At 53.0% G+C, this 18,943-nt stretch overlaps 1 protein-coding gene across 2 annotated transcripts in view; it reads left to right on the top strand.

Moving 5' to 3' along the window:
- Window positions 1-18,943, top strand: part of LOC101933034 (LIM homeobox transcription factor 1-alpha-like) — a 65,228-nt gene that overhangs the window by 8,956 nt on the left and 37,329 nt on the right. For both annotated transcript variants that reach the window (XM_042843691.2, XM_024112048.3), the window contains exon 3: window positions 2,008-2,194. In XM_042843691.2, coding sequence (XP_042699625.1) covers window positions 2,008-2,194 — 187 coding nt within the window. The remainder of the gene's footprint in view (window positions 1-2,007; window positions 2,195-18,943) is intronic.

The raw sequence follows: 18,943 nt of genomic DNA, 5'->3' as shown, positions 1-18,943 counted from the left end.
CAGAATTGTTAGTCAGTCAGTCAGTTGCTCGGGCAGGCTCTGTCCTCTGTCACACCTATTGCAGATAACTGAATTGTGACACTCTGCTGAGTGCGAGGTGCCTGCACAGGTGTTGCTGAGGGGCTGATTTGGCCCACAGAACCTTTATTATTGGAGGGTGCGTGACCAGGGCTGCCTACTGTCCCCACTTGCCTCTCAGATCCCCTAGGTAGTGAGTTTTGCAAGGCTGGAAAATCAACTCTTCCCTTCTATCTTTGCAGACTGCCTAGAAATCACACAGCCCATTTCCCCCAATGCTGTACACAGGGCTGCCGAGAGCGGGTTCGGGCCGCGGTGAAAACAATTTTTCGGGCCCCCCAGCAAGGGCAGACTGGCTAAACAGGGCTGACGAGAGTAGGGGGAAGCCGGGGAAGCCAGGCCCCAGGCCCCCTTCTGGACCGCTGGGCCCCAGTAATTTGTACTGGCTTCCCCACCCTCTCGTCACCCCTGCCTGTGCCCATAGCGCCCCTTTCCAAAGCAGGGCTCCTTCGTGTCCCCAGATGAGGGGCACAGAGCATCTCTGAGGAGGGAATCTTATGGCCCTTCTTTGTTGGACACTCCAGTTCTCTCATGACTGCGACACCCCTAGTGCTCACATGGGGTAAAACTGACCAGGGCCCAGCGGGAGGCCACGCAGGCCCCAACAGAAGTCCTAGCTCCCACCCCTTGCCCTTGGAGAGGGCCCACCATCAGGCCTGTCTCAGTCCGGCAGGCCCCAGCACCAGGCCCTAGGCCCACCCCTACCCCTGGGCAGGGCCCAGCTTGCGGCCTAGGCCCCACTTAAGCCCTTACAAATGTCACCTATGTGACTAGCTGGCACCTCTCACACCCCCGCAGCGGGCTCTGGGTGAGCTCTGCCCCAGGAGCCTGCCCAAAGGAAGATAAAAGAACAAGGGGCTGGTGAAGGGAGAGGGCAAATTAAGGGTTTAAGAAACCTGAGCAGCTCACCCTGATGGGTGGGGAGACAGTGCACTCGGCTAAGGTACCTAGTACCGCCCTGGCTCGGCCTAGCGCCCGGATCCGATGCGCCAGATAGCGTATTTATTACCCACGTGCACTCCTCTACCTTGGCGTTATCGCGGGGAAGCCTTTGAAGGGTAGCCATAGATTTATGTGATGATAACGTCCAGGGAAAAAATCCCAAGTCTCTGGAGCTCTCGCTATTTTAACTGGTTTAGCACCGCGTCCCCCTGATGGGGATGGATCTGGCATGCACCCAGGAGGCACAGGCTGGCTGTTCAGACCCAAATCTGACCTCCTCCCAAACTCTTATTGTAGATTGTCAAAAGTACTCGGCATCCAACAGCTCCTCTTGAGAGCAGCAGGGCACATCCACACACGCATCCCTGAGAACAACAGCGTGCATGTCCTGCACCATTGAGAACACACACACACACACACTCTTTGGAAAATCTTGCTGATGGTGCAAGTGACACTCGGGGCATGCTCTCAGCCCCCAATGTGCTGATATTATGTGAATACCGAGTCCCGAGTGTAGGTGCTGGGTACTCTTGAAGATCTAGCTATTAGAGTCCAGAGGGGATGGTCTCCTGCATTCTATATTTCTCTTTAGTGATGGATTTGGGGGGGGAGGGGAGAGGATTTTTTAAAACGTACTGCCTGAAAATTAGAAACCAATCCTGAAGATGCCATACATTTTTGTGGGACAAACATTTTTATTTATTTATAAGATTGTAAAAATATGTGGCCAATACAATGTTTCTCTCTCTCTCTCTCTCTCTCTCTGGGTGCAGGTATAGCAATTAACACTAGTAACACATGGCTTTAAAAACAGATTTAGCACAAACATGAGGCCTAGGCCTTGTGCCTTGAAGCCAGATTTAAGCAACACCCAGGCCTTGTGCCGGGTCTCCTCCCCTGGGGTGAATTCCACCTTAGCAGCACACATCCCCATTTGAAAACCAGTCCTCCCTCGTGTAGCTCATTTGCCTTTTTCTCTGTTGCCAGGGTCGGACTCCAAAATGCGGGAGGTTTGTGCCGGCTGCGACACGCCCATCTCTGACCGGTTCCTCCTGCGAGTCAATGAGCGTTCCTGGCACGAAGGCTGCGTGAAGTGTGCCGCCTGCCTGCAGCCGCTGTCGGGCACCTGCTACTGTCGCAACCGTCAGCTATACTGCAAGCACGACTACGAGAAGTAAGTGCCTCTGGCTTTGAATTTTGGTTCCCCCCACCTCACAAGCTCTGGCTATTGTGATTGAGGCTGCCATTAAGGGGGAAGCCAAGCAGAGAGAACAGGTGTGAGATGGATTCCTGGAGATGGACTGTGAAGAAGAGATGACTGTAATGATACGAAGCATAGGGTCAGGTTATGTATATTGCAGTCGTATCTAGAGGCCCGTTGTTCTGGGTGTTGCACAGATTCAAACAACCGAACCCCTGTTTTACCAAGTAATTGGAGATAATAAAATCGAACATATCATTACAGCAGGTTCAGTGCATCAGCTGCAGTATGGAGCACTGCATCACTTTCTGCTTGCCCTTCAAACCACTGCAAAGCACTTTCCAATGCACTGAAGGTATCGGACTGTGAAGGGATGTCGACTTCTTCACCATGACTTTCACTATGTCATTTATTTATTTTCCACAAGGGAAGAATGGTTGGTGTAACTTAGTGTTTGTAAGATTGGGGTGCATAAAATCGAGGTTCTGTTGTAGTGAGAGACCGTCCCGTCCCTAAATAGAGTCGAGCTTGTCAAAAAATTTTCAGTGGGACAGTTTTCCATTGGAAAATGCAAATTCAACAAAATTGAAACACTCTACGGCAACATACAGTATCGACTTTGTCAAAATGTTTATAGAAAAACTATCAGAGCACTTCCTTTTGATGTTATTGTTTCTAAAATAGAATGGCTGAAATGAAGCACTTTGATAAGGTCATTTGGATCTTTCCAAAACGTTTCCAAAATGGAAATTTTTCGCAGTGAATTTTGAAATCTTGATGTTTTGTTCCAATTTAGGATGAAAGGCCATTTTAAAATGTCAGAATTTCCTGAGGAATGGAACTTCTGAGTTTCGACCAGCTCTAAGATAGACAAGGTAGGCGGGGAACAGAGGCAGGTCGTGATTTGACCAGGATCATGGCGCTGGGACTAGATCCCAGGAGTCCCAACTCCCCATCAACTGGACTGAGATGCCTGGGCTTACACTGGTGCAACGCCCTTCAATCAGTGGGCGTGCACCAGTGTAACTGAAGGCAGAACTTTGCCAGTGCAACTCTGCTGTAGGCCCGTTGCTGAGTTTCAAATGCACAGAGAGAGATGTGACTGCGTACTAGAGACTGTCCTGCACAGTGACCAGCTGGCGCTCCATGGCGCTCTGCCTGGTTCCAGATTGGAACAGAAGCATTTTGCATAGAAGGGATAGCATGAGGTTCCAGAGCAACAGAGACCCAGGCTCTGCCTACCTGAGCAGAGACAGCTACTAACAAAGACCTGGAACGTTCTGCACCTAAGGGGAAAGTTAAGCCTTCCGAAGAGCCAGGAGGGACAGGGATGTGTGCAGCTGTGCCATCCTGCTGGAGCTGAAGTGCGGCGTTCCCTTGGTTTAAAGAGGAGGGAGCTGCCCCGGGGGAGAGCATGTTCTGGTTCAGAATTTACTCCCCCACTTGGTGGTGCAAAATGGCACAGTTCTATTGACATTCCAGGCAGGCTGGTAGAGCTCTCTGTTTGCACAGGCTCCTTGTGAACGCAGTGGAGCTTGGAGAGGGCACTGAGCTGTGTTTGTGCTCTGCTTGGCTGGTGGTAGTTGGTTTGTCTCCCCCCCCTATGGGGGCGAGTGGGTAGAGCCAGATGGACTGTTACTCATAGACTCTATTTTGAGTGGCTGGCGAGGGCTCCAGGAGCACAGAATGAGGCTTCTCTGCTAGGCTGGTTATGGTTTTTTAAAATTTTGTGGATTAAAGTAAGTACCAGAGTAGGAACCAATTCGGGCAGGGGCTGTATTGTGTGTAGCTGGAAGCAGAGATGGTGTTTCTGCCAAACAAAAGCGCATTTGTTGTTGTCACAAATGTGGAGTTAAAATGGTACAGGTTCCCTCAAGGAAACACAGGTAGCTGGTGAAACAGCCTCCCCGTCTGTCTGCGGGTTACTGCTCATGCTGTGTGTTGCAGTCCCAAATCGCCACTTCTGCATGTTACATCCCCAAACAAATCTGGGGTGAGAGAGACTGTGTGTTTTTTAAATTGAATTTGTACATTTGTAATGGAGACAGAAGCCCAAACATGGCAATAAGGGATTTGCACTTTGGCCCACCTGCGAACTCCCATATTTTTTGCAGCTCCTTCCCCCAGAGCTCCTGCTCCCACCATCCAGCCCAGAGACACTAGGGGTAAAACCTGAGCTCCATTTAATAGAGCCATTGAAATATTTTACTCTCCTAATATTAAATAAACCTGGAAACCGAAAAGAGGAAAATGGAGACCAAAAAGGTGAATCCATTTGGCAATTGGCACCAAGAGGAATCCAGTTATTAGTTGGCTCAGAAATGTCTGTAGGGGAGTATTTACCTCCGATCCACCTTTGTCAGCAAGACCCAAACTCTAGGGTTGTTGGCAGCCTCTAGAGCAGTGGTTCTTAACCTTTACTGCAGCCTGCACCCCTTTGGTTCTCAAACTATGTTCTCGCACCCCTTATCAAAAATCAAAATATGTCCTCGCACCCCTTAGCAAAAATCAAAATATGTCCTCGCACCCCTTATCAAAAATAAAAATATGTTCTCGCACCCCTTATCAAAAAGCGTTGAAGTAGGTCAGTTCTTTAAACCTAGATATATATTTTGTTTGTATATTACAGTAATCGTTAAAAAATGTATAATGTTAATAAATACATAGGTTTGATGAAACAAAGTAGTTGTACTTACGTGCCTGTGCTTAATTTGTGTTTTCAATGATTTACCTTCTAAAAAAATCTGGCATGTTTCGCACCCCCCAAAAAGGGCATCTCGCACCCCCAGGATGTGCGTACACCCCAGGTTAAGAACCTCTGCTCTAGAGATACGATTGTCCTGTATTTGTACAGTGCCTAGCACAGTGATGTCTTGGTCCGTGGCTGGAGCTCCTAGGCACTACCGTAATACACCTAATAAATAATGTACAGCCCCTAGCACAGTGGGGTCTTGGTCGATGACTGGGGCTACTAGAAGCTGCCACTATATAAATGAACATTACCAATACCTGAATGGCAAAGCTCTTCTTCCTTGTCTTTTAAAAATAGTAACTCAATAATATGTTGAAACCATCCAGAGGCTTCTGGTGACTTTCCTAACAGAGAAGAAAGATAGTGTTGTGGTGTAAGCACAGGATTGGGAGTCAGGTCTCTGGGTCCAATTCTCAGCTCTGCCACTGACTTGCTGTGTGACCCCCACCTGGTGCCTCAGTTTACCCATTTGTAAAATGGAAAGGAGGATCCTGATGTGTTGTCTGGCTCCATTCAGATGGACCGAATTCCTCTATAGCAGGGGTAGTTGGAAAGCAAAGTGGCACCTGCTCTCTTCCCCCAGGGAGACCCCTGGATCCCTGGCGGTCTCTGATGTGATGGTTTCAGGCTGAGCTCCAGATTATTAGCAATTTGTGCATTTAAATTTCTTGAAGTCTGGAAGAACTTTGGGGCTGGGCAGGCTGAGGTGTTGGGAGCTGGCTGGAAAGGAATAGGGTGTGTGAGCATGTGAGGGCACAGGGCAGGGTTATTCCTGAATTGCCAGCCAAGAGCAGCACAGAGGTAGGAAGGGGATGCAGGGGACTCTGCTCCTTGCCCTTAAACACACCAGTCCAGCTGGGGCGCAGCCGTCTGTAGCCGTGTCCACTCTGCAAACAGACAAGCCCTGAGGTTTTGGGCCCTGTGGACATTGGTAGGGCCCCCACCTTCCTCAAACTAGGGCTCTGCTCCAGGGGCTGCCAGCCCTGCATGGCACGAACGGTGTGCTGAGCTCCTGCACAGGGAGTGCCCCCCCCATACATACCAACCCCACCCCAGAATACCTCTCTCTCCCCATCCCCACATGGGCCCCCAAATGGCCCTCCAACCTCACATATACCCCAACAACCCTCCACCAGCCCCCACCTATCCTGACAGCCCCCACACACATCCCAGCGGCACTGACATACATTCCACTCACCACAGCCCCCAACATCTCATCCCCCGATCCCAACATCCCCCACTTGCTCCCAATCCCTCACCCCGCAGCCCCCCAACACTCCTCACTCATCCCATAACCCTCCTACAACTCACCCCCACCCATCACTTCTGGAACATTCCTGGCCATTCATCAGCACGCCCGTCCCGCTTCCCGGCTCAGCGCTCCTCTCCTGTCCCAGCCTAGGGCAGCTCCCCCGGACCCTGACTGCCCAGTGCAGCGCGGTCCCATCGCCTGCCCCTGCAATTGCCTGGCTCCACGCCACTCAGGCCAGGCTGCCCTCTCTCGTGACGGGGGCAGGGGAGGCAGCCGGCCCGAATCTGAGTGAGTGCCTGTTGCCACCTGGCGCGTGGGGTTGCAGTGCTGCGCAGTTGGTTTTTTCCCCTAGTGGTCGGGGCCCCCACAAGATGGGGGCCCTGTGAAAGTGCACTAAGGGCACATGGGTTACTCTGGGCCTACAAAGAGTCGTGCTGTTGCATTACTTTAGCAAGCTCCATGTTAAATCCTAGAGGAGACGAGGCACAGGTAGTCCTAACCCTGATGCTGCCAGTCGAGGCCAGTCCATTACCCACCACCTGGCAGGCACCGTGCATGCCACTTGCAAAATGTATTATTCTTTTGGGGAAGGGGGAGGCAAAGGCCAGTGGTTCTGTTAGGTCGGCTTTGGCTCTTGAAGGAGGGTGACTTTGGGGAGCTGGTGCATGGGATGTTCCCAGTCCTGCTGCCCCTACCTCCCTTTCCCTCAACACGTCTGCAACAGCGATAAGCTGGAAGAGCCTGATGGGAGGAGAGGGGCTGCTCATCCCAAACGGGGCTTTGAATGATTAACCAAAGCTGCAGCCTTCTGACTCCTCACACTGGCCAAGTGGCAAAGCTCCATGGAGCGGGTCAGGGGAGATCCTGCAGGAGGTTATCTCCCTGCGCGGAGCACTTTGATCACAGCCATAAGCATCGCAGCTGCTTTGGGCGGACTCTTGGCTCTCCCCTCCCTTGCAGCATGGGGATGATTCAGAGCTTACAGAGGTTCCTTATTTCCTGAGGCCAGAGTTGAAATAACCATGGTAACATTTGGGCAAACTTTAAGAACCCAATCAGTGACCAAAATGCCTTTGAACTCTCCCTCAGCCCCTTTCCTCCGCCACACTGTCAAGACTTGGGGTATCTGTATAAACCGCAGCGTCTCCTTTGGAATTAGCCTGAACGTACCAGCTGAACCGGGCATCTGTGATGTCAGCAACCTCGCAGCTCGGCCTGGAATTTGTGACATCAGCTAGTGTCGCCATGGCAGCTAGTGATGTCACAAAGACCGGCCTGCAACACCACTGAATGAATCAGCAGGAGAAACAGGCCAAATGCAAGGTGGAGAAGCAGTGGGGTTTGGTGGCTAGAGCAGGGACAGGCCTGGGAGCCAGGACTCCTGGGTTCTCTTCCTGGCTCTGGGAGTGGAGTGGGTGCTAGTGGTTAGGTTAGAGGGTGGGCTGGGAGTCAGGACTCCTGGGTTCTCTTCCTGGCTCTGGGAGTGGAGTGGGTGCTAGTGGTTAGGTTAGAGGGTGGGCTGGGAGTCAGGACTCCTGGGTTCTCTTCCTGGCTCTGGGAGTGGAGTGGGTGCTAGTGGTTAGGTTAGAGGGTGGGCTGGGAGTCAGGACTCCTGGGTTCTCTTCCTGGCTCTGGGAGTGGAGTGGGTGCTAGTGGTTAGGTTAGAGGGTGGGCTGGGAGTCAGGACTCCTGGGTTTCTCTTTCCAAACATAGGCCTCCTGTGTGGCTTTGTGCAAATCACATCCCCTCTCTCTGACTGGTTTCCTGGCTGTGCTCTGGGGATAAGAATGGTCACCTGCACAATGGCAGGGTGCGCTTAGTCTTGGGGCATTTGCAATCCACAGCCGGGGGGAGCATGGTGCTGTTGTGAAAGACGAGAGTGTCTATCTCTGCACAGATAGGTCATTGGCAGCCGGCGTTGCTGGGAAAAGAAAGACAGAGATGGCACATGAGGGTTTGGGGAGGCTGCTGGGAAGGAGACATCATGCTTTGTAAAGTTTCCTGGAGTTTGGCAGCCGCCTTTAAAGATTTTTCTTAACGGTCCAATCTTATCTCCTCCGCGCTTCAGAAGAGAGAACACAGCCGCCTCCCTGCCGGTGACGCAGACGCTTGGCAGCAAGCAGAGACAGTAATAAAAATACCAGGGCTTGCCCACTTCCCAGGGTTGGTTAGTCGTCAGCCACGAGCCAGAAACTGCTGCAGCTGGCCACTCCTCGATGTAAAGGGACTCTGTTCACAGCAGCATCTCACAGTTTGTGCCACCCATTCGCCATCACCTCCTCTGGCTGGCTGCTGTTACTGCCCACAGCTCTGGCTGCTTCACAGGCTGGTCCCTGCTCGAAAGAGCTCGCAGTCTGTGACCCTGAACTTGCACTGGAATCCAGGGCAGGACTTCAGAGGTGCTGATGTTGCCCTTCTGCACTGGGGTGAAATTCACCTGGAGGCCAAGATAGGCTCGTAGAGGTGCCTGGACACGGAGGCTGACTTTCCAAAGGCCTGAGCTCCTTGGAAGTTGCTGAGTGCAGTTGTTGAAACCAGGTGACAGGGGCCCTGTGTAAGTTAAGAAAAATGGTTCTTGCTTAAACCACATTAGCTCAGGGCTTCTCTGCACGCACAAGTTGTGCATTTTTATCTGTAGTGATACAGTTAGATTGAAACAACCCACTCCCCCAGTGTGGATGCCATTATACTGGTAAAGTTGCTTCTACTGGTGTAGCTTATTCTTATACCAGAAAGGAAGGGAGTTATACAGGTGTGAGGTACCTTTATCACTGCATTTACACTTGGGGTAGTACTGGTCTAACTCTCTAGGTCAAAATCACCCCCCTAGCTGACCTAATTACACCAGTACAGACACTCTGTGTGGATCAGGGCCTAGGCTACACCAGGACCAGCACTTTCAAGGTGTTTAATACACCTTTTTTCATCCTCTAGAAGACAGAGACTGAGTTAGGTGCCTAAATACGGGGTGTTTTCAAATGCATGTTTGGGGCACCAAAGTCATAGATGCCTTTGAAAATCCCATCTGTAAATCGTTATTTAGGCAGTGAAATAAGCCTGTACGGGTAAAATTTTCAAATGCTCCCAAGTTCCTTTTCAAGAGATTTGGGCACTTAGGAGCATTGGCTTTCAAGGAAACAGAGACTTTTTGAAAATGGGACTTGGGTGCTTTTGAAAAATTCACCCTTAGAGGCTTATTTTGGTGCCTAAATAATGGTTCACATATGGGATTTTCAAAGGCATCTATCGGAGTTTGGTGCCCCAAGTCACTTTTGAAAATGAGACTTAGGCTTCTTAGTCACTAAGTGTTTTTGAAACCCTTCAGCACTCTTGAAGATTTTACCCAATCACCCCTAGGCTCCCAGGCCGCTATTTTCAAAGGAGTCTAACTTCCAACCCTCATTTTTTTAAATCTTGTCCTCCCATGTTTGGATTCTCAGCCTTCTTACATGTACTCACATGCACAACCCCAACCCCAGTGTTTTGGCCAGGGACTGATCTGGGTTTGCAGAATCCAACGTCACTCTGGGCAGCGGTTTAGACCCTGGCTGTAGCGTATTGACCCAGAGGGGAGACCCGTCTGGCACGTATCCCTCCTCATGTGAACTGTGCAATAAGAGGAAAATGCTTTAATGGAAAGATAAGCCAACAGCTGCAGCTGAATGTGGGGGAAGGAACGGGCTGTTGATCTAGAGATGAAATGTTAAGCCCGAAGATGGATGTTGCTCTCCAGTCCCTATCATATAAAACCACAATCTGAAGGCTTTTGTAAAACTCTCTCTTCCCCTTTCGCTTGGGGCCCCGCCAGCTATCCCGGCGCTTCGTTTGGGCACCTGCCCTGTAAATCCCGCTCTGTGCAGCTCGTGTAAATGGAATCAAACAGCAACAGTTCGGGGGGGAGGAAAATACTCTCCACTGATGATAAAGTGGCTGCAACGGCCCGGTCCCGGGCGCCTTGTTTACTTTGAAGTTTGTTTTGTGGGATGACAGGCGATGCGGGGGCTGCTGGGGAGCTGTCAGGAGGGATCTGAACCGCAGCCTCACTCTGGCAGGCATCCTTCTCTCCTCCGCGCTCTCCCGCTGCCCATGTGGAGATGATTTGCTTGTCCTCTTCAGAGATACCGGCTGAACTCGGCTCGAACCTGCTTTGCCAGGCACTCCATCGCTGGGCTGTTCTCACGTGACCGGTGCAGCTGAGCACAGAGACAGAACCCCTGAAACGCCGCCTCGGCCCCTGGTCTTGGCTCTGGCCTCTGGGTCCAGAGAAGTCTGTTTGGAGTTTCTCTGATGTCGGCTCTGAAGGCAGAGAGCCAGGGACAGCCGACCAGCCGGCACGTCCCAGCGGGTGCCTTTGTCCAAGTCCTTCTAGGTGCCTAGATTCCTCCCTTTGCAGAGTATCACACGACTGGCCTGGTGCAGTGCTTAAGGCTGTGGTTACCCATCTCTGAGGCGTCCAGACCCGAGCCCCAGCCAGAGGCAGGACACTAGGCTTGATGGGCCAGTGGACTCTTCAAGGAGGGCAGTGAATCCTTCATGTTGTCACTTTACAAACCTCCTAAAGGTCACCATAGTGTTCCTCTCCTTTCCTAGCAGGCTAGGTAGGCAGAGCTGGGGCTGGGATAGGGGGGCCTGCGGGTTGGGATTGGGGGGCATTGGCAGAGCTGGGGTGCGGAGCCTAGTTTCCTTTGATGGATTCTTTGGGCCTGCACCTCCCCTCCCAGGCCTTTGTTAGCTCTTGCACGGGGACACTTTGTAAAGGGGGCAGGTGGGAACAACCTGACACAGAGACTAGCAGGGATCTTTCTAAGCGCGGAATGAAAGGGAGCAGCAAACTCTTATTCTTCTTGTTGAACCCTGGCTGAAAAATACGGAGAATCCCCAGGAGCCTCAGGGAGAGGTGGGCCTGGGATGCAGGAATAGCACCCAAATGCCTGGCGTTCATCATCTGCAGCGTGTACGGTTTGGTTCAGTGGCTTTCAGCACCCCTGGACGGGAGCTTCTCATACACCAGTACGGTGCAGTGAGGTGGAGAGACTAGGCCAGGGGAGGAGGGACCCTTGATATAAAACACTCCGGGGCTCTGCGGTAATGCCCCACGCTGCATTCGTGCTGCAGCCATTGGGGTCTGTGCTGTACAATTGTGCAATAGTTTTAATCGGGGGAACCAGGAGGCCCAGATGCCAGCTGGGGAAAAGGGAACTGGAGGCTGTGATGTGTGTGAACAGGGAATGAAAGTGCAAGTGAGCCAATCCCCATCCATCGCAGGCTAACCGGGTCACTGGCATCTTCAGTCTCCTGCACTTGGGAGGGTGCTGGCATGCAGGGGCCAGGGAGCCATTGTGCATCCAGGGCCGTGTAGGCGAGGGGTGAGCCAGCAGCACACACCCTTCCAACCACTCCTCTCTGCAGAACAGGCTCCGAGCAACACAATAACCCTCCCCGCTCGGCTCTAGGTGACTGATCCGGGTTCACACGCCTTGGCAGCCACTCCACGAGGGCAAGTTAATGTTTAAAGACTGTGTGGGAAGGCTTGGTTTAAAGCCCATTTGCATCCCTTGGAGCAGAGGAGAGAAGATCGCCAGGGTAGGAGAAGCCACTGGCTCTGGGGTTGTGAGGATGGGGATTCAGGAGACTAAAGATTGTTTTAAGAACCGATTATTATTATTTGTCACAATATCCCATGACCAAGGTCCAGGCCGGATTACGCCAGGCACTGCAGACGCACACACTGAGAGACAGTCCCTATAAAGAACAAAGGCACAGCAAAAGGAAGTAACTTGTCCAAGGTCAGCACAGGGAGTCTGGGGCAGAGCCAGGAATAGAACCCAGGTCTCCTGATTCCTACCCCTGTGCCCTACCCAGTGGGGGGAGGCGTCGGGTCGGAGTCTATTGCCCTGCATCCTGTGTCGTTGTTTAGGCCAGTGCACAGCGGATGTAAAATGCCACCCAGTTGAGTGGCATAAAAGCCAGCAGAGAGAGATGAGAGGTTCTTTATTCACATGCGGCGAGGAGACGGGCAGAGCTCCGCGACTGACACTTCAAGAGAAGTTTGTGACATAAGCATTAAAAACAATCCTCGTTTGAGACAATAAGCATCCTCTGCCTCAAGAAGAGCAGAGCCGGGGAAGCTGCAACCTGAGGGGCTCTGAGAACTGTGGTGGAGGGTGGAGCCCAGAGCTGGGGGAGCAGACGGGGCTGCAGGTCAGGATTGAGGGGGGACACGTGAGGTAATATCTTTTATTGGACCAGCATCTGTTGGCGAGAGACACAAGCCTTCAAGTTTACACAGAGCTTTTCCTTGGGTCTTCTTTGGATTGAAGGGGACCGGGGGTGGGGGCAGGGGATAGCAGGAGGTCTGCAGGGTGGGACTGGGGGGCACCAGCAGACCTGGAGGCGGGGCTGGGAGCTGAGGGCTGCGGATCAGGCCTGAGGAGCATTGGCAGAGCTGTGTGTTGAGTGGGGGGTACAGGAGGGGTTAGCTGCAGGTCAGGATTAAGTTGGTTCACCCACAACGTGCTTCGTGACTAGGGTCACTGATGCTCACAGGCCTGTCCCACGCTGTGGCTGCTCGGATGGTTATTAATGGTTTATTACTCCCTGCAGGCTGCACAGACACAGCAGGAGGCATGCTCCCAGCCCGGTGGAGCTGCGTCCCCACCCCGCTACCCTGGCAGCCTTCGCGGCCAAGTGTTGATTCTTGTTCTGCAGCACAGGAGGGTCCCTTCTCCCCACCCCTTTGGGGCTGGAAGGAGGTAATGAGAAGTGACTTTGTGCTGAGGAGCAAGGAGACAAAGGACATAATGAGCGGCCTGGATGAGGCAGTGATGAATGGAGCCCCATCCCCTGCCTCTCAAAGCCCCTGCGGGTGCTGCACCAAGCCCAAAGGGAGGGCCAGGTGGCTGGGGAAGCAGGGAGAAGATAAGGAAGTGCCCTGCACCTCCCGACCCCTGTCACTTAAATCTGAGTGGCAGCTGGTTTGGGAGAAGGTGCGGGAGCCATCTCTATCTGCGGTAATAATCATAGTAATAATTTATATCTACTGAGCACCTGGTACCTGAGGCTTGAAAAGAAGTTGCCAAACTCTAAGTCTTATTCCCCTTTTCCCCCCATGCCCTCAGAGGCCAGGGTTGCTGTCTCCATTTAACAGGTGGGGAAACTGCACCACCGAGAGAAGTGACTTTGGTCACGCAGCAAGTCAGTGGCAATGGCCAGAAGAGAACCCAGGAGTCCTGGCTCCCCCTCCTCTAACCCACTAGACCTCACTCCCCTTCCAGAACCAGGACTAAACCCAGGAGTCCTGGCTCCCCCTCCTCTAACCCCCTAAACCCCACTCCCCTTCCAGAACCAGGACTAAACACAGGAGTCCTGGCTCCCCCTCCTCTAACCCCCTAAACCCCACTCCCCTTCCAGAACCAGGACTAAACCCAGGAGTCCTGGCTCCCAGGTCCAATGTGAAAACCCAGGATGGCACTATGTGCTTATGATCTTGTGTTCATAGTTTACATCGGTCTTTGCCTTTGCTGTTAATAAGAGCTGAGTTCCTCATGGCAAGTGAGCATTCCCCCACTCAGGTTTCTGTCCATAGTAGAGACCCAAACTCTGACTGGATTCTCCCCTTGTCCCGAGCATTTTGCTTTCCCCAGCGATGTGAGGGTGGGGAAGATGGGCCCTGTCTCCCGCTGAGAGTGAAGTATGCGCTGTGATTAATGATGTTAATTACACAAAGCTATTCCTCGCCCCGTTCACACTGTTCCCTGCACTGGTGGATTCACAGAGCCCAGGAAATTAAACAGTAACTTCATAATCGCTGCAAAATGAAAGAAATATGCAGATGTGCCTTGAACGTGATTAAGAAACACGCCACTATACGCTGTCCATTCCCAACTGCGGTTGGTTTGTTTTCTTCTATCAGAGGGATGGGAGGGGGCATTCTTGTCATGGCAAATTATCTTTCTAGTTTAATTAAATGTAATTGATAGCTCTCTCCCCCTTTTGGGTGTTTTTTCCCACCCCACTTTGTGTTCTCTTGGTCTGAGATTTTCTGGATAAGGTTGTCGTCCATTCAGGGCCGATGGCCTTTTCTGTCTGTCCATCTGCTTGTCTCCTCTGTCAGATCACAGCAAAGTCTCTGCAAGTGGCCCCACCCTTCCAGTTACTTTGTTGGGATTGCGCTGTGGGGACTGGGGCCAGATGGACAAACAGGAATCCAAGAGAAACCAGTGTTGCCAACTCTCACAATATTATTTGGCATCCTTCTTAAAGCTCCGACCCCATGGAGTCCTGTGATGAAGGGAGAAACCCAGGGAAACCAGGACCCAATCCTTTGGGTTTTCTATGTGCTTCAGCAATGCTGGCCTCTGGCAAGTCCTGAGGAGTGGGGCCGGGGTGGATAATTATAATGAGATGCTACAGGTGAAGTCAGTCCCAGGAGAGGAGGGGTTCTACCACCGTACGTGCCAGACACAAGCTTTTGTCCCACTCAGGTAGGGACATTTTCCATAGCCAGCTGGCATTCTCTGTGGGTGAAATTCAGCCCTGTGCAGAGGGACCAGGACAAGACCGAGGCCCTGCTTTGACTCCTCCCTACCCCCCCTTAGCTCTCCCAGAGGCCTAGGTCGCAGGGCTGAAGCAGCGCCTAGGTCTCCTGCCTAGGTCTCCTGCGGAGGCTCCTCACGGGGGTGACTTTCGCCCTGTTTGAAGATCTCACTGGGTCCTCTCTCGTGTCTCTCAGACAGTACTGGGTCCCTGCTGATTGGAGTTGCTCTGAGTGCCTGTAAACTCTCATCTACTCCCAGGGCAACTTATTGGAACAGTTCACCAAGGGTCATGGGGGATTCTCCATCCCTGGCAATTTTGAAATCAAGCTTGGATGTTTTTCTAAAATATCCTGTCTAGGAATAAATGGGGGAACTTCTCTGGCCTGTGTTATCCAGGAGATCAGACAAGATCATCACAGTGGTGCCTTCTGGCCTTTGAATCTATGAATGGCACAGTTAAAATGGCACAGCCCCCCGTAATAGCCGGCCCCTTCAAAGGCCCAGAGCCAGCCAGCCCTGTTCTCTGATCAGATGCAGGTGAGAAGGGGACAAGCGTTCCTTATAAAGAACTGCAGGACGCTGGTGCATGCGGGGGTTGTAGAGAGGAGCTTCTGGAAGGGACAGATTCCTGCACGAGTCCCTGGAAGAGGGGATTCCTGGTGGGAGAAACACCCAGCTGGAAGTATTGTTTTCCTTTTGCGAGTTTGTTAGTTGTTCGGACCATAAATGGAGCCTGGAGACAAGGGCTAAAGATTGACTTTGGGTGTGGCTGGTAAATCCACAGGTCCCCGCCTCCCCAGTGTGGATGCGGTTATACCAGTGTAGCTAATCCTGTTTGGGAAGGGGAATAGTCTATACCAGTGCAAGGCACCTTTGTACCAGTTTAACTTCATCCACACTGGATTGGAATTAATCTTTTGATTACAAAAAAAAGGCACCCCTTTAATTGAAATAATTGTACTGGTACAAACCCTGTATGCAGAGCAGGCCTCAGAGAGGAGAAAAACAAGAGGGATGTGGAAAAGGGATGAGGAGAGAGGAGGTAGGTCAGGAACTTCTGCCTCTGAGAACACCAAGAAAGGGGCAATCAATGAAACAGAAAGGCGTCAGGGTCCAAACTGGTAAAAGGAAATGCTTTTCCAAACAATCCATGATTAGCCAGGGGAACTCACTACCACAAGATGTCAGTGTGGCCAAGTGCTCTGCCGGGTCCCGAGAAGGCACCGAGGGCTTGTCGACACAGAGAGAAATTAATGGGCATAGCTCTTCTAGAATAAGAATGCGCACACAGGGAGCTAGTCTAGAATAGCCATATTGCTTTACATTCACATCCTGCCTTATTTCAGACGAACTTTCCCCCATGTAGACAAGCCCTAATTTGGAGAGCAGGAATATCCACAATTAGAATAGCAAGGATTAAAAAACCACCAGGCATTCTGGGATGGCTAGAACCCTGCCCGCCTCAGCACACCAGCCCCGACCTCTGACTACCAGGGGTCAGGAGGGAACTTGCCCTAGGGCAGGTTATCCCATTGCTGCCTCCTGCAGGATTTCTTGCTCCTGCCTCTGGAGCAGCTGGTGTTAGAGATGGGATGCCAGGCCAGATGGGCCCCTGGTCTGATCCAGACAATGAATCCTGTGTCCCAAATCGGTGGAGACCCCTTTACAGCTGCAAGAGGGATCTGGTTATTTAGGGCCTGATCCAAACCCCACTGACTGCAGTGGGCTTTGGATCCGGCCCCACAGCCCTGTGAGCAGGTTGGTTTGGTGGCTTCGCTCCAGGAGTAACAGAGCGAGCTTTTCTGCAGATGGATGGGAGGGGCTGTCCGGACCAGCCGGGAAGTAGCCTAGCAGCTCTTGGAGCTATTGAGACTGCATCCTGCTGATGGACACTCTGTGTCCCACGCCCGCTGGGCTCGGGTTCTGTCGGCGAGCTCCCAACAGCCAGTTCCAGGGCTGGTGCAAGAGGAGAGGCCAGGGAGCTGTTCCATCGGGGGTGGTTCACCCAGCTCCAAGGGGCTTTATGTCAGTGTCCCCAGGACAGCGTTTCGTGAGCTGCAGGGGGAAGAATTTCCCTTTATACACAGGTTTGCCCAGCTGTGTTTGAAAAGCCCCGTTGACAGCATTTCCCTACAATAGCTGGGTTTAGGGTTTTATACAGGCCTGATCCTGCCAACCTGGCTTGCAGCGAGGGTTCAGCAGGATCGGGGCACAGCCCCTGTCCTGGGCACCATGCTGAGGCCTAGATCTCTCTCTCTCTCTCACACACACACACACACACACACTCTCTCTCTCTCTCTCCATTATAGCCCATCCCTTCCTTGCTCGTCAGCTGAGTCCATCGCGGGGAGTATGAGCTCTTTGGCGCAGGGTCCCGTCTCTGAGGTCTTTTCTGAGCACAGCCCCGTGCACTCAGAGATACTATGAAATAATAATAACGTTCAATGAGAAGGCGATGCCGGCTGCTGACTCACCTCCCTTTGCAGAGACTGCAGGGGCCACTCCTGCCTCGTAGATAATCAGATTAAACCCCGGCGCTGACCTGAAGCAGAATCTCTCACAGGCTCCACGCTCTCGGGCAATTCTTTCCTTGCAGGGTTCTGCTTTTCAGGGTTTTGTGTTTTTGCTATTTGGTGTGGAGGCTGCTTAGCAGTAGTGGGGGCTTCAGACTTGCCAGAGGCATGAGCCCCTGTGCCATGGAATGGTACGCTACCGGGACTGGCCGCTCGTACTGCAGCGTAATCAATCTAAACAGCAGTCCGAGACGGAATCCGTGCACAGACAGACACGCTGTGGTTCCTGGCCCCTGCGGACGACCAGCTGAAGCCCTGGAGCATGGGAGTTGATCATAGTTAGTTATTGTCTGCTGAGGGCAATGCAGAGCTTCCTGTTCTCCTGATGGCCCATAAGGGAAGGGGATGAACGGGGATTCATAGATTCCAAGGACAGAAGAGGCCACTATGAGCATCAACAGCGAGAGCTCCTCCCCCACCCCCACCCCAGCACACACAGGCCACAGAATTTCTCCAGAGCTGGTTTAAATCCTATATTTGAAAAAGACATCTGACTCCGCTCCCCAGCATTGCCTGTTCGGACTGAGCTTGTTGGGACTGTGGATACAGTGTGTGTGAACAGCACCATGGGGTCAGGAGCTCGGGGAGGGCCGCTAGGTGTCATATTGCTATCTCAACCCTTCCCAAGGCAGCTCCTCGAGAACCACGCGCTGCTTGCCAGCTCTGTTGCGCGAGGCTGCTGGCCAGGCCGAATGGAGGGCAATGGGAGTCTGTCGCGGGGCATCAGTGTCATCCCATTGCCAGAGGCTGACTCTCAGTCAGACACGTATCAGCAGCCACCAGAGGGCACCAGTGAGGGCAAAGGTGCTGGAGAAACAAAGGTCCGAGGTGCCTGAGGTGAGAGCTGATGCCTAGCAGCATGTAAGTGCCCAGGTGCCTGGAGAATGATGCAGCCGAAAGGCGCTGTAGAAATTCCATGGTGCAGACAGCCAGGAGCTGCTCCAAACGGGGTGAAATCTGCACACGCATCCCGACGTACAAAGAGTTATTCTGCGCTAACAGCGCATCCACCAGTGCTTTGTTTGTAATGAAAGAGGTGCCGGGGCGGAAGCAGTTTTTTTACTTTCATAACTGGTAAGCCCAGCGGGGCTGGGGCTCTGAACCGCCAAGCCCAGCGGTGCTGGGGCTCTGAACCGCCAAGCCCAGCGGCGCCGGGGCTCTGAACCGCCCGGCCCAGAGGTGCCGGGGCTCTGAACCGCCAGGCCCAGCGGTGCTGGGGCTCTGAACCGCCAAGCCCAGCGGCGCCGGGGCTCTGAACCGCCAAGCCCAGAGGCGCCGGGCTCTGAACCGCCCGGCCCAGAGGTGCCGGGGCTCTGAACCGCCAGGCCCAGCGGTGCTGGGGCTCTGAACCGCCAAGCCCAGCGGTGCTGGGGCTCTGAACTGCCAAGCCCAGAGGTGCCGGGCTCTGAACTGCCAAGCCCAGAGGTGCCGGGCTCTGAACCGCCAAGCCCAGCGGTGCTGGGGCTCTGAACTGCCAAGCCCAGAGGTGCCGGGCTCTGAACTGCCAAGCCCAGAGGTGCCGGGCTCTGAACCGCCAGGCCCGGAGGTGCCGGGGCTCTGAACTGCCAAGCCCAGAGGTGCCGGGGCTCTGAACCGCCCGGCCCAGAG

This window comes from Chrysemys picta, chromosome 22 (genome assembly GCF_011386835.1).
Source record: "Chrysemys picta bellii isolate R12L10 chromosome 22, ASM1138683v2, whole genome shotgun sequence".
Taxonomy (NCBI): Eukaryota; Metazoa; Chordata; order Testudines; family Emydidae; genus Chrysemys; species Chrysemys picta.
The sequence above is the reverse complement of the archived record's forward strand: the minus strand, read 5'-3'. Positions and strand labels throughout refer to the sequence as shown.